At 44.8% G+C, this 26,517-nt stretch overlaps 1 protein-coding gene across 1 annotated transcript in view; it reads left to right on the top strand.

Annotated features, from left to right (window-relative positions):
- The window catches only part of GGT5 (gamma-glutamyltransferase 5), a 110,281-nt gene that overhangs the window by 53,547 nt on the left and 30,217 nt on the right, over positions 1-26,517 (top strand). The window contains exons 3-4 of the mRNA XM_044289586.1: positions 17,950-18,045; positions 24,461-24,650. Of these exons, the coding sequence (XP_044145521.1) occupies positions 17,950-18,045; positions 24,461-24,650 (286 nt within the window). The remainder of the gene's footprint in view (positions 1-17,949; positions 18,046-24,460; positions 24,651-26,517) is intronic.

Raw genomic sequence — 26,517 nt, 5'->3', positions numbered from 1 at the left:
GTCAAAGCACATTTTTTGTTCTGGGTTGAAGTACAATTCCCAATTTAGCAATTTCATAATTTAGTGGTTTCTGCTATATCAGAGCTATTTGAAATCTATCCCTAAAAGGGTATATAATATTGAAGGTGCACATAGGGTCATTCAGAATAACTTCACACACACGCTTCTGTGCATTTCCAAGTCTAATTCTGTCACTAAATCCATACCGGTGACCCAGCGCCTAAATACTAGGCCTCAAATTTAAATCCCTCTAAATCTCTCGTTACCCACCGCTGTACTGTTGTTGCTGGGCAAGATATTTAGTGTCCGTCAAAGCACATTTTTTGTTCTGGGTTGAAGTACAATTCCCAATTTAGCAATTTCATAATTTAGTGGTTTCTGCTATATCAGAGCTATTTGAAATCTATCCCTAAAAGGGTATATAATATTGAAGGTGCACATAGGGTCATTCAGAATAACTTCACACACACCCGCTACTGTGTATTTCCAAGTCTAATTCTGTCACTAAATCCATACCGGTGACCCAGCGCCTAAATACTAGGCCTCAAATTTAATTCCCTCTAAATCTCTCGTTACCCACCGGTGTACTGTTGTTGCTGGGCAAGATATTTAGTGTCCGTCAAAGCACATTTTTTGTTCTGGGTTGAAGTACAATTCCCAATTTAGCAATTTCATAATTTAGTGGTTTCTGCTATATCAGAGCTATTTGAAATCTATCCCTAAAAGGGTATATAATATTGAAGGTGCACATAGGGTCATTCAGAATAACTTCACACACACGCTTCTGTGCATTTCCAAGTCTAATTCTGTCACTAAATCCATACCGGTGACCCAGCGCCTAAATACTAGGCCTCAAATTTAAATCCCTCTAAATCTCTCGTTACCCACCACTGTACTGTTGTTGCTGGGCAAGATATTTAGTGTCCGTCAAAGCACATTTTTTGTTCTGGGTTGAAGTACAATTCCCAATTTAGCAATTTCATAATTTAGTGGTTTCTGCTATATCAGAGCTATTTGAAATCTATCCCTAAAAGGGTATATAATATTGAAGGTGCACATAGGGTCATTCAGAATAACTTCACACACACGCTTCTGTGCATTTCCAAGTCTAATTCTGTCACTAAATCCATACCGGTGACCCAGCGCCTAAATACTAGGCCTCAAATTTAAATCCCTCTAAATCTCTCGTTACCCACCACTGTACTGTTGTTGCTGGGCAAGATATTTAGTGTCCGTCAAAGCACATTTTTTGTTCTGGGTTGAAGTACAATTCCCAATTTAGCAATTTCATAATTTAGTGGTTTCTGCTATATCAGAGCTATTTGAAATCTATCCCTAAAAGGGTATATAATATTGAAGGTGCACATAGGGTCATTCAGAATAACTTCACACACACGCTTCTGTGCATTTCCAAGTCTAATTCTGTCACTAAATCCATACCGGTGACCCAGCGCCTAAATACTAGGCCTCAAATTTAAATCCCTCTAAATCTCTCGTTACCCACCGCTGTACTGTTGTTGCTGGGCAAGATATTTAGTGTCCGTCAAAGCACATTTTTTGTTCTGGGTTGAAGTACAATTCCCAATTTAGCAATTTCATAATTTAGTGGTTTCTGCTATATCAGAGCTATTTGAAATCTATCCCTAAAAGGGTATATAATATTGAAGGTGCACATAGGGTCATTCAGAATAACTTCACACACACGCTTCTGTGCATTTCCAAGTCTAATTCTGTCACTAAATCCATACCGGTCACCCAGCGCCTAAATACTAGGCCTCAAATTTATATCCCGCTGAATTTGAATACAATACATTGGGCCAAATAATATATTTGTTGTTGTGGTGAACCATAACAATGAGAAAAACATCTAGTAAGGGACGCGGACGTGGACATGGTCGTGGTGGTGTTAGTGGACCCTCTGGTGCTGGGAGAGGACGTGGCCGTTCTGCCACATCCACACGTCCTAGTGTACCAACTACCTCAGGTCCCAGTAGCCGCCAGAATTTACAGCGATATATGGTGGGGCCCAATGCCGTTCTAAGGATGGTAAGGCCTGAGCAGGTACAGGCATTAGTCAATTGGGTGGCCGACAGTGGATCCAGCACGTTCACATTATCTCCCACCCAGTCTTCTGCAGAAAGCGCACAGATGGCGCCTGAAAACCAACCCCATCAGTCTGTCACATCACCCCCATGCATACCAGGGAAACTGTCTCAGCCTCAAGTTATGCAGCAGTCTCTTATGCTGTTTGAAGACTCCGCTGGCAGGGTTTCCCAAGGGCATCCACCTAGCCCTTCCCCAGCGGTGAAAGACATAGAATGCACTGACGCACAACCACTTATGTTTCCTGATGATGAGGACATGGGAATACCACCTCAGCATGTCTCTGATGATGACGAAACACAGGTGCCAACTGCTGCGTCTTTCTGCAGTGTGCAGACTGAACAGGAGGTCAGGGATCAAGACTGGGTGGAAGACGATGCAGGGGACGATGAGGTCCTAGACCCCACATGGAATGAAGGTCGTGCCACTGACTTTCACAGTTCGGAGGAAGAGGCAGTGGTGAGACCGAGCCAACAGCGTAGCAAAAGAGGGAGCAGTGGGCAAAAGCAGAACACCCGCCGCCAAGAGACTCCGCCTGCTACTGACCGCCGCCATCTGGGACCGAGCACCCCAAAGGCAGCTTCAAGGAGTTCCCTGGCATGGCACTTCTTCAAACAATGTGCTGACGACAAGACCCGAGTGGTTTGCACGCTGTGCCATCAGAGCCTGAAGCGAGGCATTAACGTTCTGAACCTGAGCACAACCTGCATGACCAGGCACCTGCATGCAAAGCATGAACTGCAGTGGAGTAAACACCTTAAAACCAAGGAAGTCACTCAGGCTCCCCCTGCTACCTCTTCTGCTGCTGCCGCCTCGGCCTATTCTGCTGCTGCCGCCTCGGCCTCTTCCTCCGCCTCTGGAGGAACGTTGGCACCTGCCGCCCAGCAAACAGGGGATGTACCACCAACACCACCACCACCACCTCCGTCACCAAGCGTCTCAACCATGTCACACGCCAGCGTTCAGCTCTCCATCTCACAAACATTTGATAGAAAGCGTAAATTCCCACCTAGCCACCCTCGATCCCTGGCCCTGAATGCCAGCATTTCTAAACTACTGGCCTATGAAATGCTGTCATTTAGGCTGGTGGACACAGACAGCTTCAAACAGCTCATGTCGCTTGCTGTCCCACAGTATGTTGTTCCCAGCCGGCACTACTTCTCCAAGAGAGCCGTGCCTTCCCTGCACAACCAAGTATCCGATAAAATCAAGTGTGCACTGCGCAACGCCATCTGTAGCAAGGTCCACCTAACCACAGATACGTGGACCAGTAAGCACGGCCAGGGACGCTATATCTCCCTAACTGCACACTGGGTAAATGTAGTGGCAGCTGGGCCCCAGGCGGAGAGCTGTTTGGCGCACGTCCTGCCGCCGCCAAGGATCGCAGGGCAACATTCTTTGCCTCCTGTTGCCACCTCCTCCTTCTCGGCTTCCTCCTCCTCTTCTTCCACCTGCTCATCCAGTCAGCCACACACCTTCACCACCAACTTCAGCACAGCCCGGGGTAAACGTCAGCAGGCCATTCTGAAACTCATATGTTTGGGGGACAGGCCCCACACCGCACAGGAGTTGTGGCGGGGTATTGAACAACAGACCGACGAGTGGTTGCTGCCGGTGAGCCTCAAGCCCGGCCTGGTGGTGTGTGATAATGGGCGAAATCTCGTTGCAGCTCTGGGACTAGCCAATTTGACGCACATCCCTTGCTTGGCGCATGTGCTGAATTTGGTGGTGCAGAAGTTCATTCACAACTACCCCGACATGTCAGAGCTGCTGCATAAAGTGCGGGCCGTCTGTTCGCGCTTCCGGCGTTCACATCCTGCCGCTGCTCGCCTGTCTGCGCTACAGCGTAACTTCGGCCTTCCCGCTCACCGCCTCATATGCGACGTGCCCACCAGGTGGAACTCCACCTTGCACATGCTGGACAGACTGTGCGAGCAGCAGCAGGCCATAGTGGAGTTTCAGCTGCAGCACGCACGGGTCAGTCGCACTACAGAACAGCACCACTTCACCACCAATGACTGGGCCTCCATGCGAGACCTGTGTGCCCTGTTGCGCTGTTTCGAGTACTCCACCAACATGGCCAGTGGCGATGACACCGTTATCAGCGTTACAATACCACTTCTATGTCTCCTTGAGAAAACACTTAGGGCGATGATGGAACAGGAGGTGGCCCAGGAGGAGGAGGAGGAGGATGAGGAAGAGGGGTCATTTTTAGCACTTTCAGGCCAGTCTCTTCGAAGTGACTCAGAGGGAGGTTTTTTGCAACAGCAGAGGCCAGGTACAAATGTGGCCAGCCAGGGCCCACTACTGGAGGACGAGGAGGACGAGGATGAGGAGGAGGTGGAGGAGGATGAGGATGAAGCATGGTCACAGCGGGGTGGCACCCAACGCAGCTCGGGTCCATCACTGGTGCGTGGCTGGGGGGAAAGGCAGGACGATGACGATACGCCTCCCACAGAGGACAGCTTGTCCTTACCCCTGGGCAGCCTGGCACACATGAGCGACTACATGCTGCAGTGCCTGCGCAACGACAGCAGAGTTGCCCACATTTTAACCTGTGCGGACTACTGGGTTGCCACCCTGCTGGATCCACGCTACAAAGACAATGTGCCCACCTTACTTCCTGCACTGGAGCGTGATAGGAAGATGCGCGAGTACAAGCGCACGTTGGTAGACGCGCTACTGAGAGCATTCCCAAATGTCACAGGGGAACAAGTGGAAGCCCAAGGCCAAGGCAGAGGAGGAGCAAGAGGTCGCCAAGGCAGCTGTGTCACGGCCAGCTCCTCTGAGGGCAGGGTTAGCATGGCAGAGATGTGGAAAACTTTTGTCAACACGCCACAGCTAACTGCACCACCACCTGATACGCAACGTGTTAGCAGGAGGCAACATTTCACTAACATGGTGGAACAGTACGTGTGCACACCCCTCCACGTACTGACTGATGGTTCGGCCCCATTCAACTTCTGGGTCTCTAAATTGTCCACGTGGCCAGAGCTAGCCTTTTATGCCTTGGAGGTGCTGGCCTGCCCGGCAGCCAGCGTTTTGTCTGAACGTGTATTCAGCACGGCAGGGGGCGTCATTACAGACAAACGCAGCCGCCTGTCTACAGCCAATGTTGACAAGCTGACGTTCATAAAAATGAACCAGGCATGGATCCCACAGGACCTGTCCGTCCCTTGTCCAGATTAGACATTAACTACCTCCCCATAACCATATATTATTGGACTCCAGGGCACTTCCTCATTCAATCCTATTTTTATTTTCATTTTACCATTATATTGCGATGCTACCCAAAGTTGAATGAACCTCTCCTCTGCCTGTGTGCTAGGCCTAAATATATGCCAATGGACTGTTGCAGTGGTGGCTGACATGAAGCCTGATTCTCTGCTATGACATGCAGACTAATTCTCTGCTGACATGAAGCCAGATTGTCTGTTACGGGACCTCTCTCCTCTGCCTGGGTGCTGGGCCTAAATTTATGACCATGGACTGTTGCAGTGGTGGCTGACGTGAAGCCTGATTCTCTGCTATGACATGCAGACTGATTCTCTGCTGACATGAAGCCAGATCGTCTGTTACGGGACCTCTCTGCTCTGCCTGTGTGCTAGGCCTAAATATATGCCAATGGACTGTTGCAGTGGTGGGTGACGTGAAGCCTCATTCTCTGCTATGACATGCAGACTGATTCTCTGCTGACATGAAGCCAGATTGTCTGTTACGGGACCTCTCTGCTCTGCCTGTGTGCTAGGCCTAAATATATGCCAATGGACTGTTGCAGTGGTGGGTGACGTGAAGCCTCATTCTCTGCTATGACATGCAGACTGATTCTCTGCTGACATGAAGCCAGATCCTCTGTTACGGGAGCTCTCTCCTCTGCCTGGGTGCTGGGCCTAAATTTATGACAATTGACTGTTGCAGTGGTGGGTGACGTGAAGCCTGATTCTCTGCTATGATATGAAGACTGATTCTCTGCTGACATGAAGCCAGATTGTCTGTTACGGGACCTTTCTCCTCTGCCTGGGTTCTGGGCCTAAATTTATGAAAATTGACTCTTACAGTGGTGGGTGACGTGAAGCCTGATTCTAGGCTATGATATGAAGACTGATTCTCTGCTGACATGAAGCCAGATTGTCTGTTACGGGACCTTTCTCCTCTGCCTGGGTTCTGGGCCTAAATTTATGAAAATTGACTCTTACAGTGGTGGGTGACGTGAAGCCTGATTCTCTGCTATGATATGAAGACTGATTCTCTGCTGACATGAAGCCAGATTGTCTGTTACGGGACCTCTCTCCTCTGCCTGGGTGCTGGGCCTAAATTTATGACAATGGACTGTTGCAGTGGTGGCTGACGTGAAGCCTGATTCTCTGCTATGACATGCAGACTGATTCTCTGCTGTCATGAAGCCAGATTGTCTGTTACGGGACCTCTCTGCTCTGCCTGTGTGCTAGGCCTAAATATATGCCAATGGACTGTTGCAGTGGTGGCTGACGTGAAGCCTCATTCTCTGCTATGACATGCAGACTAATTCTCTGCTGACATGAAGACAGATTCTCTGTTACGGGACCTCTCTCCTCTGCCTGGGTGCTGGGCCTAAATTTATGACAATGGACTGTTGCAGTGGTGGCTGACGTGAAGCCTGATTCTCTGCTATGACATGCAGACTAATTCTCTGCTGACATGAAGCCAGATTGTCTGTTACGGGACCTCTCTCCTCTGCCTGGGTGCTGGGCCTAAATATATGCCAATGGACTGTTGCAGTGGTGGCTGACGTGAAGCCTCATTCTCTGCTATGACATGCAGACTAATTCTCTGCTGTCATGAAGCCAGATTGTCTGTTACGGGACCTCTCTGCTCTGCCTGTGTGCTAGGCCTAAATATATGCCAATGGACTGTTGCAGTGGTGGGTGACGTGAAGCCTCATTCTCTGCTATGACATGCAGACTGATTCTCTGCTGACATGAAGCCAGATTGTCTGTTACGGGACCTCTCTGCTCTGCCTGTGTGCTAGGCCTAAATATATGCCAATGGACTGTTGCAGTGGTGGGTGACGTGAAGCCTCATTCTCTGCTATGACATGCAGACTGATTCTCTGCTGACATGAAGCCAGATTCTCTGTTACGGGACCTCTCTCCTCTGCCTGTGTGTGTGCTGGGCCTAAATATATGCCAATGGACTGTTGCAGTGGTGGCTGACGTGAAGCCTCATTCTCTGCTATGACATGCAGACTAATTCTCTGCTGACATGAAGACAGATTCTCTGTTACGGGACCTCCCTCCTCTGCCTGGGTGCTGGGCCTAAATATATGCCAATGGACTGTTGCAGTGGTGGCTGACGTGAAGCCTCATTCTCTGCTATGACATGCAGACTGATTCTCTGCTGACATGAAGCCAGATTCTCTGTTACGGGACCTCTCTCCTCTGCCTGTGTGTGTGCTGGGCCTAAATATATGCCAATGGACTGTTGCAGTGGTGGCTGACGTGAAGCCTCATTCTCTGCTATGACATGCAGACTGATTCTCTGCTGACATGAAGCCAGATTCTCTGTTACGGGACCTCTCTCCTCTGCCTGTGTGTGTGCTGGGCCTAAATATATGCCAATGGACTGTTGCAGTGGTGGCTGACGTGAAGCCTCATTCTCTGCTATGACATGCAGACTAATTCTCTGCTGACATGAAGACAGATTCTCTGTTACGGGACCTCCCTCCTCTGCCTGGGTGCTGGGCCTAAATATATGCCAATGGACTGTTGCAGTGGTGGCTGACGTGAAGCCTCATTCTCTGCTATGACATGCAGACTAATTCTCTGCTGACATGAAGACAGATTCTCTGTTACGGGACCTCTCTCCTCTGCCTGGGTGCCGGGGCCTAAATATCTGAGAATGGACTGTTCCAGTGGTGGGTGACGGGAAGCCAGATTCTCTGCTATGGAACCTCTCTCCAATTGATTTTGGTTAATTTTTATTTATTTAATTTTTATTTTAATTAATTTCCCTATCCACATTTGTTTGCAGGGGATTTACCTACATGTTGCTGCCTTTTGCAGCCCTCTAGCTCTTTCCTGGGCTGTTTTACAGCCTTTTTAGTGCCGAAAAGTTCGGGTCCCCATTGACTTCAATGGGGTTCGGGTTCGGGACGAAGTTCGGATCGGGTTCGGATCCCGAACCCGAACATTTCCGGGATGTTCGGCCGAACTTCTCGAACCCGAACATCCAGGTGTTCGCTCAACTCTAGTCATGTACATTGTATTCTATGAGAATTTGAAATTCTCAATGCACACGATGTGGATTTTTTCTGCACGGATTTTGACCTGCGGTGCGGATTTTAGAATCCGCTGCATGTCAATTTATTTTGTTTTCTCCATTCACTTAGTAAAAACGGCATGCGGAAAATCTGCATGCAAATCCGCACCAATTGATGCGAATTGACTGCACGGATTTGCCTTCGAACACCTGCGAATTTCAGTGTGGATTCTCTGCACATAAATCCTGAACGTTTGCATGTACCCTTAAGCTTAATTCAATAAAAATGCAGGTACATACCCTCATAGTCTCCCACATAGAATAGCTCAATTGTTGCATTTATATCTAGCACTCTTGCACCGATCCAATTCACCCTCAAACTCCTGCTCAGTTAATGTACTCCCCTTTTTCCACCTCTGCCTCTCCCCTTGACGGCCAATTCCTTCACTGGTTACTAGTGATGAGCGAGCACCAAAGTGTTCAGGTGTTCGGGTACTTGGTCCGAACACATAGCGATATTCGTGCGCTCGGCCGAGCCGAGCACTAAGTGAAAGGGCTGCCAAATATTACAAGGAACTGGCACTCCAATACACTCTTTCTTACACATAAAAGAGGGCATCAAATACACCCTTGAAAAATTATCCTTGATGGCCTGCTGGTGACCCTCTAAAACATTCAGAGCGAGGGCATGCTGGTGACCTTATAAAAAATTAGGGGTGAGTGCCTGCTGCTGAGCTGACCTTCTAAAACATTATATATGAGGGCCTGCTGTTCAGCTGACACTCTAAAACATTATATGTGAGGGCCTTCAGATGAGCAGACCGCATAAAACATTACAGGTGAGGGCCTACAGGTGAGCAGACCGTATAAAACATTGGAGGTGAGGGCCTGCAAGTGAGCAGACCGTATAAAAAAATTGTAGTGAGGGCCTACAGGTGAGCAGACAATATAAAACATTAGAGGTGAGGGCCTGAAGGTGAGCGGACCCTATAAAACATTGTAGTGAGGGCCTACAGGTGAGCAGACCGTATAAAACATTAGAGGTGAGGGCCTGAAGGTGAGCGGACCCTATAAAACATTGTAGTGAGGGCCTACAGGTGAGCAGACCGTATAAAACATTGGAGGTGAGGGCCTGAAGGTGAGCAGACCCTATAAAACATTGTAGTGAGGGCCTACAGGTGAGCAGACCCTATAAAACATTGTAGTGAGGGCATATATAGAAACATAGAAACATAGAATGTGTCGGCAGATAAGAACCATTTGGCCCATCTAGTCTGCCCAATATACTGAATACTATGAATAGTCCCTGGCCCTATCTTATATGAAGGATAGCCTTATGCCTATCCCATGCATGCTTAAACTCCTTCACTGTATTTGCAGCTATCACTTCTGCAGGAAGGCTATTCCATGCATCCACTACTCTCTCAGTAAAGTAATACTTCCTGATATTACTTTTAAACCTTTGCCCCTCTAATTTAAAACTGTGTCCTCTTGTGGTAGTTTTTCTTCTTTTAAATATGCTCTCCTCCGTTACCGAGTTGATTCCCTTTATGTATTTAAAAGTTTCTATCATATCCCCTCTGTCTCGTCTTTCTTCCAAGCTATACATATTAAGGTCTTTTAACCTTTCCTGGTAAGTTTTATCCTGCAATCCATGTACTAGTTTAGTAGCTCTTCTCTGAACTCTCTCTAGAGTATCTATATCCTTCTGGAGATATGGCCTCCAGTACTGCGCACAATACTCCAAGTGAGGTCTCACCAGTGTTCTGTACAGCGGCATAAGCACTTCACTCTTTCTACTGCTTATACCTCTCCCTATACATCCAAGCATTCTGCTGGCATTTCGTGCTGCTCTATTACATTGTCTTCCCACCTTTAAGTCTTCTGAAATAATTACTCCTAAATCCCTTTCCTCAGATACTGAGGTCAGGACTGTGTCAAATATTCTATATTCTGCCCTTGGGTTTTTACGCCCCAGGTGCATTATCTTGCACTTATCCACATTAAATTTCAGTTGCCAGAGTTCTGACCATTCTTTTAGTTTTCCTAAATCCTTTTCCATTTGGCGTTTCCCTCCAGGAACATCAACCCTGTTACATATCTTTGTGTCATCAGCAAAAAGACAAACCTTACCAATATACTGTATGGAAGAGGAGGATAAGAAAACAAGATTCAAAAATATACCCTTTTTTTGCGGTGAAAAGGGTGCATCTGAATCTTGTGGACTGAGTACATTATAAAGCATACATTTAAATTGCGTTTTTGTTCCACATTAGCTCAGCTCTCCTCTGGTGGAGTGGAGAAGTCAGGGGCAATCCAGGCCTTGTTAATTTTTATCTGAGTCAACCTGTCAGCATTGTCAGTGGACAAGTGGATACGCTTATCTGTTATAATGCCACCAGCAGCACTAAATACACGCTCAGACAATACACTGGCAGCAGGGCTGGCCAGCACCTCCAAGGCATAGAGCGCAAGTTCATGCCATGTTTCCAGCTTAGACACCCAGTAGTTGTAAGGCACCGAGAGATCATTGAGGACGCTGACACGGTCTGCTATGTATTCCTTCACCATCTTCCAAAACTTTTCCCTCCTTGGGACAGTAGGCCACGCTTCAGGGTGCGGTTGCTGGCGGGGTGTCATGAAAGTGTCCCATGCCTTGGAGAGTGTTGCCCTTCCTTTATTGGAACTGGAGTGTGTTCCCGTTGTCTGCCTTCCTCATTTGCCTATGGAAGTACGGACTCTGCCGCCAGCTTTGTCAGATGGAAATGTTTGGAGCAATTTTTCAACAAGGATCTTCTGGTATTGCATCGTTTTGCCTGTACTCTCCACGAGAGGAATGAGAGATGAGAAGTTCTCTTTGTAGCGGGGGTCGAGAAGGGTGAACACCCAGTAATCCGTGTTATCTAAAATGTGTATAACGCGAGGGTCGCGGGAAAGGAAGCCTAATATGAAGTCAGCCATGTGTGCCAGAGTAGCAACAGGCAAGACGTCTATGTCGACGTCAGGATGACTCTCCAGCTCCTCCTCCTCCTCCTCATCCCCTTGTGCCCATCTACGTCGAACCGATGGAATTAAAGTTCCGTCGGTAGTAGCCTCTGTAGCAGAGGCAACTGTCTCCAGCTCCTCCTCATGGTCCAATTCGCGCTGAGAAGACGAAATGTGGGTGGTCTGGCTATCACCCACACTAAAGTCCTCTCCCATTTCCACGTCTGCCACATTCAGAGCGTCGTCCTTAATTATGATCAGCGATCGTTTGAGTAGACACAGAAGTGGGATGCTTATGCTGATTATAACGTTATTACCACTAACCATCTGTGTGGATTCACAGAGGTCTGCCAACAATGCCCACTCCTCGCTTGTGAATAGTGGAAGTTGAGTTGAAAGGCGACGACCATGTTGCAGCTGGTATTCCACAACTGCCCTCTGCTGTTCACAAAGCCTGGACAACATGTAGAACGTAGAGTTCCAGCGCATGCTCACGTTGCACAACAGTTTATGAGCTGGAAGCCCCAAGCTCTGCTGCAGCGTTGACAGACCGGCTGAAGCTGTGGACGACTTGCGGAAATGGGCACCCACGCGGCGCGCCTTTACTAGTAGCTCTGTCAAATTTGGGTATGTTTTAATAAACCGCTGAACCACTAAGTTTAATATATGCGCTAGGCATGGCACGTGCATCAGGTTGCCGAGCTCCAAAGCTGCGACCAAGTTATGGCCATTGTCCGACACAACTATGCATGGTTGTAGGTTGAGTGGCGACAGCCACAGCTCGGTCTGGTCCCTTATACCCTGCCACAGCTCTGCAGCGGTGTGCTGTTTGTCCCCTAGGCAGATCAGCTTCAGCACGGCCTGTTGATGTTTCCCCACAGGAGAGCTACACTGCTTCAAGCTACCGACTGATGGCTGACTGCTGGAGGTAGAAGTGGTGGAGGTAGCGGCGGAAGAGGAGGAGGAGGAGAAGTGGGGGTTGGAGCCAGTAACATAGCTGCTGGCGGAGACCCTGATGGACGTAGGGCCTGCAATCCTGGGCGTGGGTAGCACCTGTGCCATCCCAGGGTACGACTCACTTCCGACCTCCGCAACATTCACCCAGTGTGCGGTCAGGGAAATGTAGCGTCCCTGGCCACCAGCACTTGTCCATGGTCAAGTGAACTTTCCCAGTAACTGCGTTGGTCAGGGCACGGGTGATGTTCTGGGACACATATTGGTGTAAGGCGGGCATGGCACACCATGAAAAATAGTGGCGGGTGGGGACTGTGTACCGAGGAGCGGCTGCCGACATCAGGCTGCGGAAGGCCTCAGTCTCCACAAGCCTATATGGCAACATTTCAAGGGCCAGTAATTTTGAAAGTTGCGCATTTAGTGCTATGAACAGTGGGTGGGTGGCTGGGTATTTCCGCTTGCATTCAAATGCCTGGGGTAAGGACAATTGGACACAGCGCTGGGACAGGGAATTGGATGTAGTTGCTGATGGTGCATGCGAAGGCCCAGGTGCAGGGCAAGGGGCATTCGGCCCTGCACCTTCGACAGAGGATTGGCCAGCAGTGCATAACACAGGGGAAGAGAAGGCAGTGGGGTGGCCCGCAGACCCAGATTGTGGACCCAGGCGTTCAAACCACTTATTAGGGTGCTTGGATGCCATGTGGCGGATCATGTCGGTGGTGGTGAGGTTGCTGGTGTTCGCGCCCCGGTTCTTTTTGGTACAGCACAGGTTGCAAACTACCACTCTTTTGTCGGCTGCATTTTCCGCAAAAAAGCCCCATACTGCGGAACACCTACCCCTTGGAAAGGGAGATTTACACATGTGGATGCTCTGTGTAACGGTTGCGGGTCTGTTTGGTGTGGGACGACTTCTCCCTTTTGCCACACCGCTGCCTCTTAAAGCTTGTTGTGGTGCTGCAGATCCCTCCTCATTTGTGCTGCTTTCCTTGCTCAGATTTTTACCTTCCCAAGGTGGGTCAGTGACCTCATCGTCCACCACCTCCTCTTCCACTTTCTCATCCCCGTCCTCCTGACTTGACCTAACCACAACCTCAGTGATTGACAACTGTGTCTTATCCTCATCCACCTCGTGAACAAATAATTGACGTTCACCACCCTCATCTTCTTGACCCTGTGATAGGTCAAGAGGTTGTGAATCAGGGCACAAGATCTGTGCCTCTTCGAGCATGCTTGGCTAGAGGGCCAAATCTGAATGTCCGATTGTGGTATCAACGGTTTGTCCGACTCCTGACTCTACATGGTGGGAGGAAGTAGGATCAGGGTGAGGATTCCGTGGACCAGACTCTTTGCTAATGAGACTGGTCTTGGTGGAAGAGAGGGTGGAAGAATTATCTTCTGCCATCCAACCGACCACCCGGTCGCGCAGGGCCAACTTGGACAGTGTTGTCCTGCGACGCCCAGTTAACTGTCAAATGAAACTGGGTATGGTGGATTTTTCCAGTTTCACCGGCAGCTGGTACAGTTTAATTGCACCCAGGGCCATGGCCTCTGCCTGAACCGTCAGCAACACTCCCACTTCCCCGTCCCTTAGTGCTCGCCTTCATCATATTAAAAGGTTTATTCAATAGATGTTGGACAACTTATTTAAATTTGCCCCCAGGAAAATAATTCTCTGCTGGAATACTGTATATAACGTTTGTGGATTGAACGCACACACACAGATGTGCCCCAAACTAGTTAAATTTGTCCCAAATACAAATAATTCTCTGCTGTAATACTGTATATACGGTTGCGGCCTAAACACACACACAGATGTGCCTAAAACTACTTAAGTTTGTCCCAAATAAAATGTATTCTCTGCTGGAATACTGTATATAACGTTTGTTGATTGAACGCACACACAGATGTGCCCAAAAGTAGTTAAATGTGTCCCAAATGCAAATAATTCTCTGCTGTAATACTGTATATAACGTTTGTGGATTGAACGCACAGACAGATGTGCCCCAAACTAGTTAAATTTGTCCCAAATACAAATAATTCTCTGCTGGAATACTGTATATATGGTTGCGACCTAAACGCACACACAGATGTGCCAAAAAGTAGTTAAATTTGCCCAAAATATAAATAATTCTCTGCTGGAGTACTGAATATAACGTTTCCCAAATAAAATTTATTATCTGCTGGAATACTGTATATAACGTTTGTGGATTGAACGCACACACAGATGTGCCCAAAAGTAGTTAAATGTGTCCCAAATACAAATAATTCTCTGCTGGAATACTGTAAATACAGTTGCGGCCGAAATGCACACACAGATGTGCCCAAAACTAGTTAAATTTGCCCAAAATATAAATAATTCTCTGCTGGAGTACTGAATATATATCCAAAAAATAAAAAAATGGAGACAGCACATCAAAAAGGTGGAACTTTTATTACAGATGCAACATTTCGGCTTAGTGATAGCCTTTGTCAAGCTTGACAAAGGCTATCACTAAGCTGAAACGTTGCATCTGGAATAAAAGTTCCACCTTTTGGATGTGCTGTCTCCATTTTTTTATTTTTTGGCTATCTATCAGTTATTTTTGGGGGGGCTTTTTACCACCTCCCCTGGAGACGAGCACCCGCAACATTATTACTTAGGAGTGCCGTTCATCCGTGTTTTTGCTATTGGGGAGTAGTGAATATAACGGTTGCGGATTGAACACACACACAGATGTGGCACAAATTAGGTCAATGCGTTGCACAGACCTGTGAGTTACAAGAAGGAGCGCCGGGTGGCCACAGCGCATGTAGAGAAAACTTCAGGGAAGTCACGGCACTCTCAATCTTGAATCAAATCTTAGTGTTTATTCCCACTGAAAAATACAGCAACGTTTCGACACACAGGTCTTTCTTAAGCTACATATCTGTATTAAGAATGCTATTATTTTCCCTTATAACCATGTTATAAGGGAAAATAATACCGTGAATTTACTTTAATGGGGTCTGGGGTTTCTCATCCCTATCATCTACTAGCAACCGTGCGTAAAAATCGCACCACATCCGCACTTGCCTGCGGATGCTTGCAATTTTCACGCAACCCCATTCATTTCTATGGGGCCTGCGTTGCATGAAAATCACCGCTCATCTGCACAGCCCCATTGAAGTGAATGGGTCCGGATTTAATGTGGGTGCAATGCGTTCACCTAACGCATTGCACCCACCCGCGCGGAAAACTCGCCCGTGTGAAAGGGGCCTAAGGGTTAATGTCACTTTAAATAAACAATAATAGTATTATGAGAATACCCTTTTACATTTTTTTTTCTTTTCGGTGCATTAATATTGCAATATGCCTTATGGTAGATTTCCAGATGTTCAGCCATCAGATTTTAAAGACACAACTTTTTCTTGCTGACATGCCTCTGGTGCCATGTTTTCTCTGTTCATTTCTGATGGTTTGCCTAGTGTACTATGATGATCTGTTCATTTCTGATGGTTTGCCTAGTGTACTATGATGATCTGTTCATTTCTCATGGTTTGCCTAGTGTACTATGATGATCTGTTCATTTCTCATGGTTTGCCTAGTGTACTATGATGATCTGTTCATTTCTCATGGTTTGCCTAGTGTACTATGATGATCTGTTCATTTCTCATGGTTTGCCTAGTGTACTATGATGATCTGTTCATTTCTCATGGTTTGCCTAGTGTACTATGATGATCTGTTTATTTCCAGCAATAAGATTCCGACTTATTGTGTAAGTCGACAGGGTACAAACAGAAGGAATTGACTTTATTAAAATGCATGTTCCATAAGGATAACTTCAGTCATATGCTCTACTAGGCACATGGATGTCATAGATAGGGGTCAGACATTCAGTAGCTTTAGCTATGGCGGAATTAGTCAATCGGTGCATTTTTCCATTCATTGGAATGGCGTGTAATATTACATTTTCACAAGATGTATGTCTGGCCACAACTTCCTCTAATGAGAACATACGATTTCCTGGGGTTTCAGAAACCAGACTAAAAACTGTCAGACTGAAGGAATCCCAAGGGCCGAAAATAAAAGTTAAAGGGGTATTACCAACTGAAATACTGTATTTATGGCATATTATATACACTCACCTAAAGAATTATTAGGAACACCTGTTCTATTTCTCATTAATGCGAATATCTAGTCAACCAATCACATGGCAGTTGCTTCAATGCATGTAGGGTTGTGGTCCTGGTCAAGACAATCTCCTGAACTCCAAACTGAATGTCAGAATGGGAAAGTAAGGTGATTTAAGCAATTTTGAGCATGGCATGGTTGTTGGTGCCAGACGGGCCGGTCTGAGTATTTCACAATCTGCTCAGTTACTGGGATTTTCACGCACAACCATTTCTAGGGTTTACAAAGAATGGTGTGAAAAGGGAAAAACATCCAGTATGCGGCAGTCCTATGGGCGAAAATGCCTTGTTGATGCTAGAGGTCAGAGGAGAATGGGCTGACTGATTCAAGCTGATAGAAGAGCAACGTTGACTGAAAAAACCACTCGTTACAACTGAGGTATGCAGCAAAGCATTTGTGAAGCCACAACATGCACAACCTTGAGGCGGATGGGCTACAACAGCAGAAGACCCCACCGGGTACCACTCCTCTCCACTGCAAATAGGAAAAAGAGGCTACAATTGGCAAGAGCTCACCAAAATTGGACTGTTGTTGCCTGGTCTGATGAGTCTCGATTTCTGTTGAGGCATTCAAATGGTAGAGTCCGAATTTGGCGTAAACAGAATGAGAACATGTATCCATCATGCCTTGTTACCACTGTGCAGGCTGGTGGTGGTGGTGTAATGGTGTGGGGGATGTTTTCTGGGCACACTTTAGGCCCCTTAGTGCCAATTGGCCATCTTTAAATGCCACGGGCTACCTGAGCATTGTTTCTGACCATGTCCATCCCTTCATGACCACCATGTACCAATCCTCTGATGGCTACTTCCAGCAGGATAATGCACCATGTCACAAAGATCAAATCATTTCAAATTGGTTTCTTGAACATGACAATGAGTTCACTGTACTAAAATGGCCCCCACAGTCACCAGATCTCAACCCAATAGAGCATCTAGATGTGCATCCCTCAAAATCTCCATCAACTACAAGATCCTATCCTATCAATATGGGCCAACATTTCTAAAGAATGCTATCAGCACCTTGTTGAATCAATGCCACATAGAATTAAGGCAGTTCTGAAGGCAAAAGGGGGTCCAACACCGTATTAGTATGGTGTTCCTAATAATTCTTAAGGTGAGTGTATATACTATATACCCTAAATGTCTGGTTACACCTCCAGGATTCCCATCTAATGGGAGAATACATGAAAGATACATGTTCGCATCCACAAAACATAGGCATACATGTCTGTCACCAGATGGTTGGGGGCCGCACAGAATGATAGAGGGCTTCAGGTTGTGCACCCCTGGGCTAGATTCACCATCAGAGGCAATTGTTCTTTTGAGGGAACCACTTTCTTATGAAAATAATTGCACTCACTTTCATTAGTATTGTATGCCAATTGCCCTTGCACATGAACAATTATAAAGATTTGTATTTTACTATCTAAGCAGTTTATTGTAAGCTATTGCCTATGATGCAGTTCATTGCACATTGATGTATCACACCGAGTAAAGTCTACATTCATCTGTTATCTTCAGGAACAGTGGAGGTCATCAATGCTAGAGAGACTGTTCCCAGAGAGTTTCCTCCAAATTTATTACAACAGTGTGCGACTAAAAAATTTTTTGAACCAGGTAGGTGCACTTTAAAATATTATTTTACAATTATAATCTACAGGTTGTATGTGTCAGCATACTATGTTGTGTACGCTGCTTCATTGCTTTTACAGTCTGAATTGGGGTGGCCATTTGCTTCACCCTCAAAAGCCGGACATTGTGGACACGCCACCCGAGACCACTAAGTCAATATCCCCCCCAAGTCCACACGTCAGAAATCCACATTCCCAGTTGCCAGGGAAGGGAGGAAAAAAATAGACAGGGAGAATGGTGAGGTGATCTGCAGTGGGGCCAGGGGTGCTTCTCCCCCCCCCCCCCCCCCCCCCTCAGTCAGCCAAAGAGAGCCATGTCCGCCGGCTCTAGGGACTGACTGGGGGGTCAGAGAAGCCTCAGTTAGTCAATATGTTGCTGCAGCTCACGCTCAGACAGAGCAATACTGTCCGGCCTAAAACCGGACATCTTGCCACGGTTTTTTAAATAATGAGTTCAATTAGGGCTCTTGATTGTATGTATAATAGTTCCTCCCATTCTTTATTGAAATCGTCTCCTATTAAGTCCTGTGCGGGAATCTTTGATAATAAAATCCCAAAGGGTTTACAGCTATGATTTAAATACAGCTGAAGAGAACGTATTTCCCAAATAAAAGTTTTTTATGGAATAGGTCTTCCAAGTTTCTGAATGTCTCTGCCAGAGATCTTTCTTCTATTCTAATATCATCTCCTCCTTCAAAATATTAAAAATTATAATTCTCAGCCTTAAGCTGTTTATTTTCCATGTAATTCCATATATCCATGATGGGGGCAACGGGAGCTAGATCCCAAAACAGGTGAATAGTATAGTCCAAAATTTAATCAAAAAAGGGACCCGCTCACCACTGTCCCCTCAAGGTAGGTGTTCTAGTCCAAGGATTGAGACACCCCTCAAAGAAAAGTCAATTGATAGAATATATTGGACTGGCACTCATATGGAATAGGAACACGGTTTAATAGTTAAAAATAGGAATATTATCACCTGTCACACATATACTTTCAATAAAATACAATGTACATACAATTGAAATACAATGTATGAAATGAAATACATTAAAAACCTAAAAATCAAAATTATCCAATAATGCAGGAACCGGTGGCACTTAATGTCTCTGGACCTATAGGGTCCTGACTGTAAAATGAATGGACAATAGTGCCGTCGGTTTCGGCAACCCCGAATAGTGTTCCCTTTAAACAATTTCTATGTATCGCTCCAACAATCGCTAATTGGGGTCCCGTATATTAAAAATGTCCCGGATCCACAGATTCCTCGAATATCCCAATATTCAGTGTTTTGGATATGCCGATATTTTCAATAAGGCAATATATCCCTGTCCGCAATACCTTATCACTGTTGCAAACAGTCAGCGCTTTGAATAAATCAATGTCTCCTCTAAAACAACTTTCCCATAGGACTGTATTTAGACAATGTTGCAGAATGGTTGTCTGCTATTTGTAATTGCCTACAAAGTAAAACTTTAATAGAGGAGTAACAGGTGAGTCACTGTATAATGTTGCGCACGAGTATGCTACCATATAGTAGCTCAGTTCATTTCTCATGTAACCACAGCGATAGTTGCTATGATCGGTTTCACTGCTGAAGGTAGGTTAATATCTCTCCTATGTATTTCCCCACAGGTGTGGGCTTACCTCCGCCTGCGCTCTATTTGATGGGGCTAATAAATAATCTTTTATTCCGCTCAATGTGCCGGCGTCCTGGCTGCGGTATTAGCGTCCCTCGTGTTACTTCACCGCTGCTTCTCACGTGATGTTCCTGTGTGAGGTATGCGGCCGCTTACTTCCGAGCGCTGGCGGGATGACGTATCCGATCCTTTCAATAGGTATCAAGGAAGTCCTTCTCTTTATAAAAAAGTGCACTTTTTCTCCAAATAGGGTTCGGGGTATCTAGTCCAGGATTGTTACCAGGATCCTCACCAAACGCGTTTCGGGGAGACGCTGTCCCCTTCCTCAGTGGCATTACCCCGATTCCATTATCTATGCATTTTATAGTTATCATCAGTACCTTTGAAAATCCGTTCTGGATCCCAGTTATATACAAAATCTGGTCTGGATCTCCAAAATTGCATATTCTTCACTTTCATTGCGGTTTCATTTGCGATTGTAATGCGATTTTTTTTTTTACTGCGTTTTTTTTATTTTATATATGTAGGACAGCAAAATATCACACATTGTCTAAATCTTTACATCAATACATTTTATAAAAGGATACTATTCAGGTTTCACTTTTGCATTTTATCCTTAATACTAAAATACATGATCTCCACATGATCATGTGAGATCACAATTATATATATGATAATATTCTAAAAATTCTTAAAAATATAAATATGAATGTTGTGCAGGTTTCCACGGGTCCTTCTAATAATTGGTCCCATCCACCACTATGTTTCCATATGGCTACATCAGGGGATATCGATTTTAATCTGATCTCCCTTTCTCATATTGTAGAGCTTTTGCCTTTTTTGGAAGCCTCTTATTCAAATGCTTTTTGCAGGCATTCCATGGATCAATATGGTATGGAGTCAGGGGGGGGGGGGGGGGGGGGGGGACGCCAATTTATTTTTGGCGCAATTGGAATCTAACAACATCGACCCGGAACTGGGGGTAGACCTGGTCCTATGGCGGCGTTATATTGATGATATCATTTTTATTTGGAATGGATCACAAACAAACTTGGATAAATTTATTGTCAAGATTAATGACAATACAAACAATTTGAAGTTCACCTCCAGTATTGGAGAAGAGAAGGTGGAATTCCTAGATATCCAAATTACACGGAAAAATAATAAATACGTTTGCAATACATTCCAAAAACCCACAGCTAGAAATGGGTATATTCCCTTCTCAAGCTGCCACCTACCTACCTAGGTGGCTGATAAATGTACCCTTCGGACAGTTTCGCAGATTGAAGCGAAACTGTACCGAAGATGATAAATTTGAGGAGGAGGCCAACTCAATGATTAGTCAATTTAGGGAAAAAAAAATTATCCTGAATCAATTGTCAATGAAGCCCTAACTAAAGTAAGGAATCTAGATAGGAAGGAGTTTTTTGAACAGATACCGAAAACTAAACAAGGAGATAATCCAGAATTTAGAATTATTCTCCCATACAACACTCAGGCAAAACAGATAGAATCTATCATTAAATCTCATTGGAATCACCTACATAATGATAAGATAATAGGGATGCTTTTGCCCCCAATCCCCAAAGTTACCTATTCGAGGGCCCCAAATTTGGGGATCCAAATAGCCCCATCGGTAAAAAAGCAACATAAGGGAGGCTCGGCATCTAACTGGCTTCAACTAAAAGGCTTTTTTAGATGCAGTAAATGTTTGGGTTGTAGAAAAACCTAATTTCCTAGAAAAACAACAACGGCTATATCAATTCAAAACTCTCACTCTATGATTATAAAAAATGTTCTCACTTGTAATTCCACCAATGTTATCTACCTAATCCAGTGTCCATGTTCGAGGCAGTATATAGGAAGAACTAAATGTACCTTGAAAGTCAGGATAGCAGAACATCTGAACAACATAGCCAAAGGCTATGAAAAACATTCACTATCCAGACATTTCAAAGAGGTACATAACCAAGACCCCAGGGGTCTCTCGTTCATGGCGCTGGAGAGGATAGAGAAACATTGGCGAGGAGGAAATCAGATTGAGAGATTATCAAGAGCCGAATCTAGGAAAATATACGAATTTGGCAGTCTTCTACCAAGGGGCCTAAATGCCGAACTAGAAATATTCGGTTTCATATAGGGTGGCACGTTTGGGTGTCGATGCGAAGTTGCATGTCAGGCTGTTTGTCAGCACTGCAACTCTGCCTCTACCCGACACGTGCCCCCCCTGACTCCATACCATATTGATCCATGGAATGCCTGCAAAAAGCATTTGAATAAGAGGCTTCCAAAAAAGGCAAAAGCTCTACAATATGAGAAAGGGAGATCAGATTAAAATCGATATCCCCTGATGTATCCTGATTTATATTTACACTCTACTTATTTTTCCAGTGCAAACAATGTCATAATTAAAAATGAAGCCATATGGAAACATAGTGGTGGATGGGACCAATTATTAGAAGGACCCGTGGAAACCTGCACAACATTCATATTTATATTTTTAAGAATTTTTAGAATATTATCATATATATAATTGTGATCTCACATGATCATGTGGAGATCATGTATTTTAGTATTAAGGATAAAATACAAAAGTGAAACCTGAATAGTATCCTTTTATAAAATGTATTGATGTAAAGATTTAGACAATGTGTGATATTTTGCTGTCCTACATATATAAAATAAAAAAACGCAGTAAAAAAATAAATAAAAAAATCGCATTACAATCGCAAATGAAACCGCAATGAAAGTGAAGAATATGCAATTTTGGAGATCCAGACCAGATTTTGTATATAACTGGGATCCAGAACGGATTTTCAAAGGTACTGATGATAACTATAAAATGCATAGATAATGGAATCGGGGTAATGCCACTGAGGAAGGGGACAGCGTCTCCCCGAAACGCGTTTGGTGAGGATCCTGGTAACAATCCTGGACTAGATACCCCAAACCCTATTTGGAGAAAAAGTGCACTTTTTTTTTATAAAGAGAAGGACTTCCTTGATACCTATTGAAAGGATCGGATACGTCATCCCGCCAGCGCTCGGAAGTAAGCGGCCGCATACCTCACACAGGAACATCACGTGAGAAGCAGCGGTGAAGTAACACGAGGGACGCTAATACCGCAGCCGGGACGCCGGCACATTGAGCGGAATAAAAGATTATTTATTAGCCCCATCAAATAGAGCGCAGGCGGAGGTAAGCCCACACCTGTGGGGAAATACATAGGAGAGATATTAACCTACCTTCAGCAGTGAAACCGATCATAGCAACTATCGCTGTGGTTACATGAGAAATGAACTGAGCTACTATATGGTAGCATACTCGTGCGCAACATTATACAGTGACTCACCTGTTACTCCTCTATTAAAGTTTTACTTTGTAGGCAATTACAAATAGCAGACAACCATTCTGCAACATTGTCTAAATACAGTCCTATGGGAAAGTTGTTTTAGAGGAGACATTGATTTATTCAAAGCGCTGACTGTTTGCAACAGTGATAAGGTATTGCGGACAGGGATATATTGCCTTATTGAAAATATCGGCATATCCAAAACACTGAATATTGGGATATTCGAGGAATCTGTGGATCCGGGACATTTTTAATATACGGGACCCCAATTAGCGATTGTTGGAGCGATACATAGAAATTGTTTAAAGGGAACACTATTCGGGGTTGCCGAAACCGACGGCACTATTGTCCATTCATTTTATAGTCAGGACCCTATAGGTCCAGAGACATTAAGTGCCACCGGTTCCTGCATTATTGGATAATTTTGATTTTTAGGTTTTTAATGTATGATCCATTGTATTTCAATTGTATGTACATTGTATTTTATTGAAAGTATATGTGTGACAGGTGATAATATTCCTATTTTTAACTATTAAACCGTGTTCCTATTCCATATATGAGTGCCAGTCCAATATATTCTATCAATTGACTTTTCTTTGAGGGGTGTCTCAATCCTTGGACTAGAACACCTACCTTGAGGGGACAGTGGTGAGCGGGTCCCTTTTTTGATTAAATTTTGGACTTTATTTATAAAAAGTCCCTCAGAACTTTATAAATTAGACTAGAAGAATTGGCATTAGTCTGACCTCTAGTGGTTCTTTTTCAGTACAACATGTTCATATTCACTAAGACTGGTCTAATTAGTATGCACATGAAAATGTTGCGCAAGTATTATGAAAATAGGTGTACGTCTACACAAAAGTGCGACTTTTTAGGCAAAATGAGGAGCAACCCACCACTAAAAACAGACGAAGAAAAGTATGCCAGCCCTGGAGTGGAGTAGAAATTAGACTGTTTTTCGGCTACATCAGGTGCAAAAAAAGGCGCACCTAAATAAATAGCTGCAAAAGTTAGAAAACTTTTGAAGTAGTCCAAAAAATCTAAATAGGTGAACAAGGAGCAAATGCCTAAAAAACACACAGATTTTCAGTAGTAAATGCGACTAAAAATTAGACAGTCTAAAAACAGCATTTTTCGGCCTGGTCACTATAGTAAATGTGCCCAACTGTGTCTCATGAGTAGTCTTAAGTGAACTTCTATTTTCAAGTTCGGTGTACAAGGTTCGGGATATCTAAGAATTCTGTTATGGATTCCGCTACCACGGAGCATAACGGAATTCTTAGATATCCCGAACCCTGTAAGTTCCCGAACTTGAAAACAGAAGTTCGCTCATCCCTACTCATGAGTGTTCAGCAAAGGTTTAAAAATAATGAAAACAATGTCCTCAAAAATAAGGGTGTCTTTTGCAGCAGCACAGTGGATCGGAGTGCCTGGAGAGCTAAGGGGATATGAGGCTGCTCACAAGAAGTATGGACGGTTGCCTTGGAAAGCCCTCTTTCAGCCTACAATCAGATTGGTGACAAATGGCGTTAACGTCTCAAATGTTCTTGTCAAATACCTAAACGTAGCAGCAAAACAAATAAATGACAGCTCATTGCGGTAAGTACCAGACACGTGGAAAACATTTCCTTGTGGATAGGAGTTAGGACATGAAAAACTAAAATATCACCATATAGATTTTTGGGGATGATTCTAAAGATGCTTCTGTATGTGTGATTGGCACAATTAGGCATTAAACAATGACTACTACTAACATCTAGAAAATAGTACTGAGGTAATTATCATTTTTTTCTAACTTCTCATTTCACATTTCTCCAATAAGTAGTGGAGACTAACAAAATATTGGCTATGCCCTTTTAAAATAGATTATCCTCCAACTTGCTGCAGACATTTGTATAACAGCTAACCTTGCAGAGACCAAGGTTCTCCTCTTCTAACATGCTCATTATTGATCTCCACAAAATCCCTCCTTGGTGTGCCAGTTTCCCAAGCTAGGAACTCAGAGTCAAACCCAGTTACTAAGGCCTCTTTCAGACGGGCGTTGCGGGAAAAGGTGCGGGTGCGTTGCGGAAACATGCACGATTTTTCCGCGTGAGTGCAAAACATTGTAATGCGTTTTGCACGCGCATGAGAAAAATCAGCATGTTTGGTACCCAAACCCGACACAGAAGTTCGGGCTTGGGATCTGTGTTCTGTAGATTGTATTATTTTCCCTTATAACATGGTTATAAGGGAAAATAATAGCATTCTGAATACAGAATGCATAGTACAATAGCGCTGGAGGGGTTAAAAAAATATTACAAAAAAATTAAACTCACCTTAATCCACTTGCTCGCGCAGCCCGGCTTCTCTTATGTCTTCTTTTTTGCTGTGTGCAGGAACAGGACCTGTGGTGACGTCACTCCAGTCATCACATGGGCCATCACATGATTCATCACCATGGTAAAAGATCATGTGACGGACCATGTGATAACCATGTTATAAGGGAAAATAATAATGATCGGGTCTCCATCCCGATCGTCTCCTAGCAACCGTGCGTGAAAATCGCACCGCATCCGCACTTGCTTGCAGATGCTTGCGATTTTCACGCAACCCCATTAATTTCAATGGGGCCTGCGTTACATGAAAAACGCACTAAGAGGAACATGCTGCGATTTTGACGTAACGCACAAGTGATGCGTGAAAATCACTGCTCGTGTGCACAGCCCCATAGAAGTGAATGGGTCAGGATTCAGTACGGGTGCAATGCGTTTACCTCACGCATCGCATCCGCACGGAATACTCGCCCGTGTGAAAGGGGCCTAAGGGTGCATTTGCACAGTGCTGTCGTATCACAGTTTTTTTATTTTTATATTTTTTTTTACCATGAATACAGCAAATAGGAGAAAAATGGTGGAGACTTGTGGCAATTTTATGGTATATAGATATGGATTTAAAGGGCTTTCTGGATTCAGCATATTGATAGCCTATGCCGAGGATAGGCAATCAATCAGTAGGGATCTAACTTCAGGCATCCCCACTAAACAGCTGTTGCTGTGGCCTCTTCATTGTGTACATTAGGTCCATCTACCTGCATGCCAATAAAGTGGCCTCAGTGTTTGCACTGTATAGTTCTGGTGTGGGAGTTACTGCAGAACAGCTGATCAGAGGGGGTGCAAGTTGTTGGACCCCACTGATCAGATAGGGTTCGAGGATAGACCATCACTTGTAAAGGGTATGACAAGCCTTTTAAACTAGAAAACTCCTTTATTCTGGCTACCTGTAGCTACCACTAGAGGGAGCTTATGAGCTTACTACTTACTGTCATACATTTTCTTAACAATAACACATTGGCCCACATTTACTAATGTGAGTTCACCTAGATTTTGGTGTAAGTGGATTTGAAGAGAAAACCACATCAGAATCGAAAACATTTACACAGATGTTTTTAACGTGGTTTTCCGGTTCATCTTCTTTTTCATACACA

This window comes from Bufo gargarizans, chromosome 1, assembly GCF_014858855.1.
Source record: "Bufo gargarizans isolate SCDJY-AF-19 chromosome 1, ASM1485885v1, whole genome shotgun sequence".
Lineage (NCBI taxonomy): Eukaryota > Metazoa > Chordata > Amphibia > Anura > Bufonidae > Bufo > Bufo gargarizans.
Note: the sequence above shows the minus strand (reverse complement) of the source record. Positions and strands in the feature narration are given on the sequence as shown.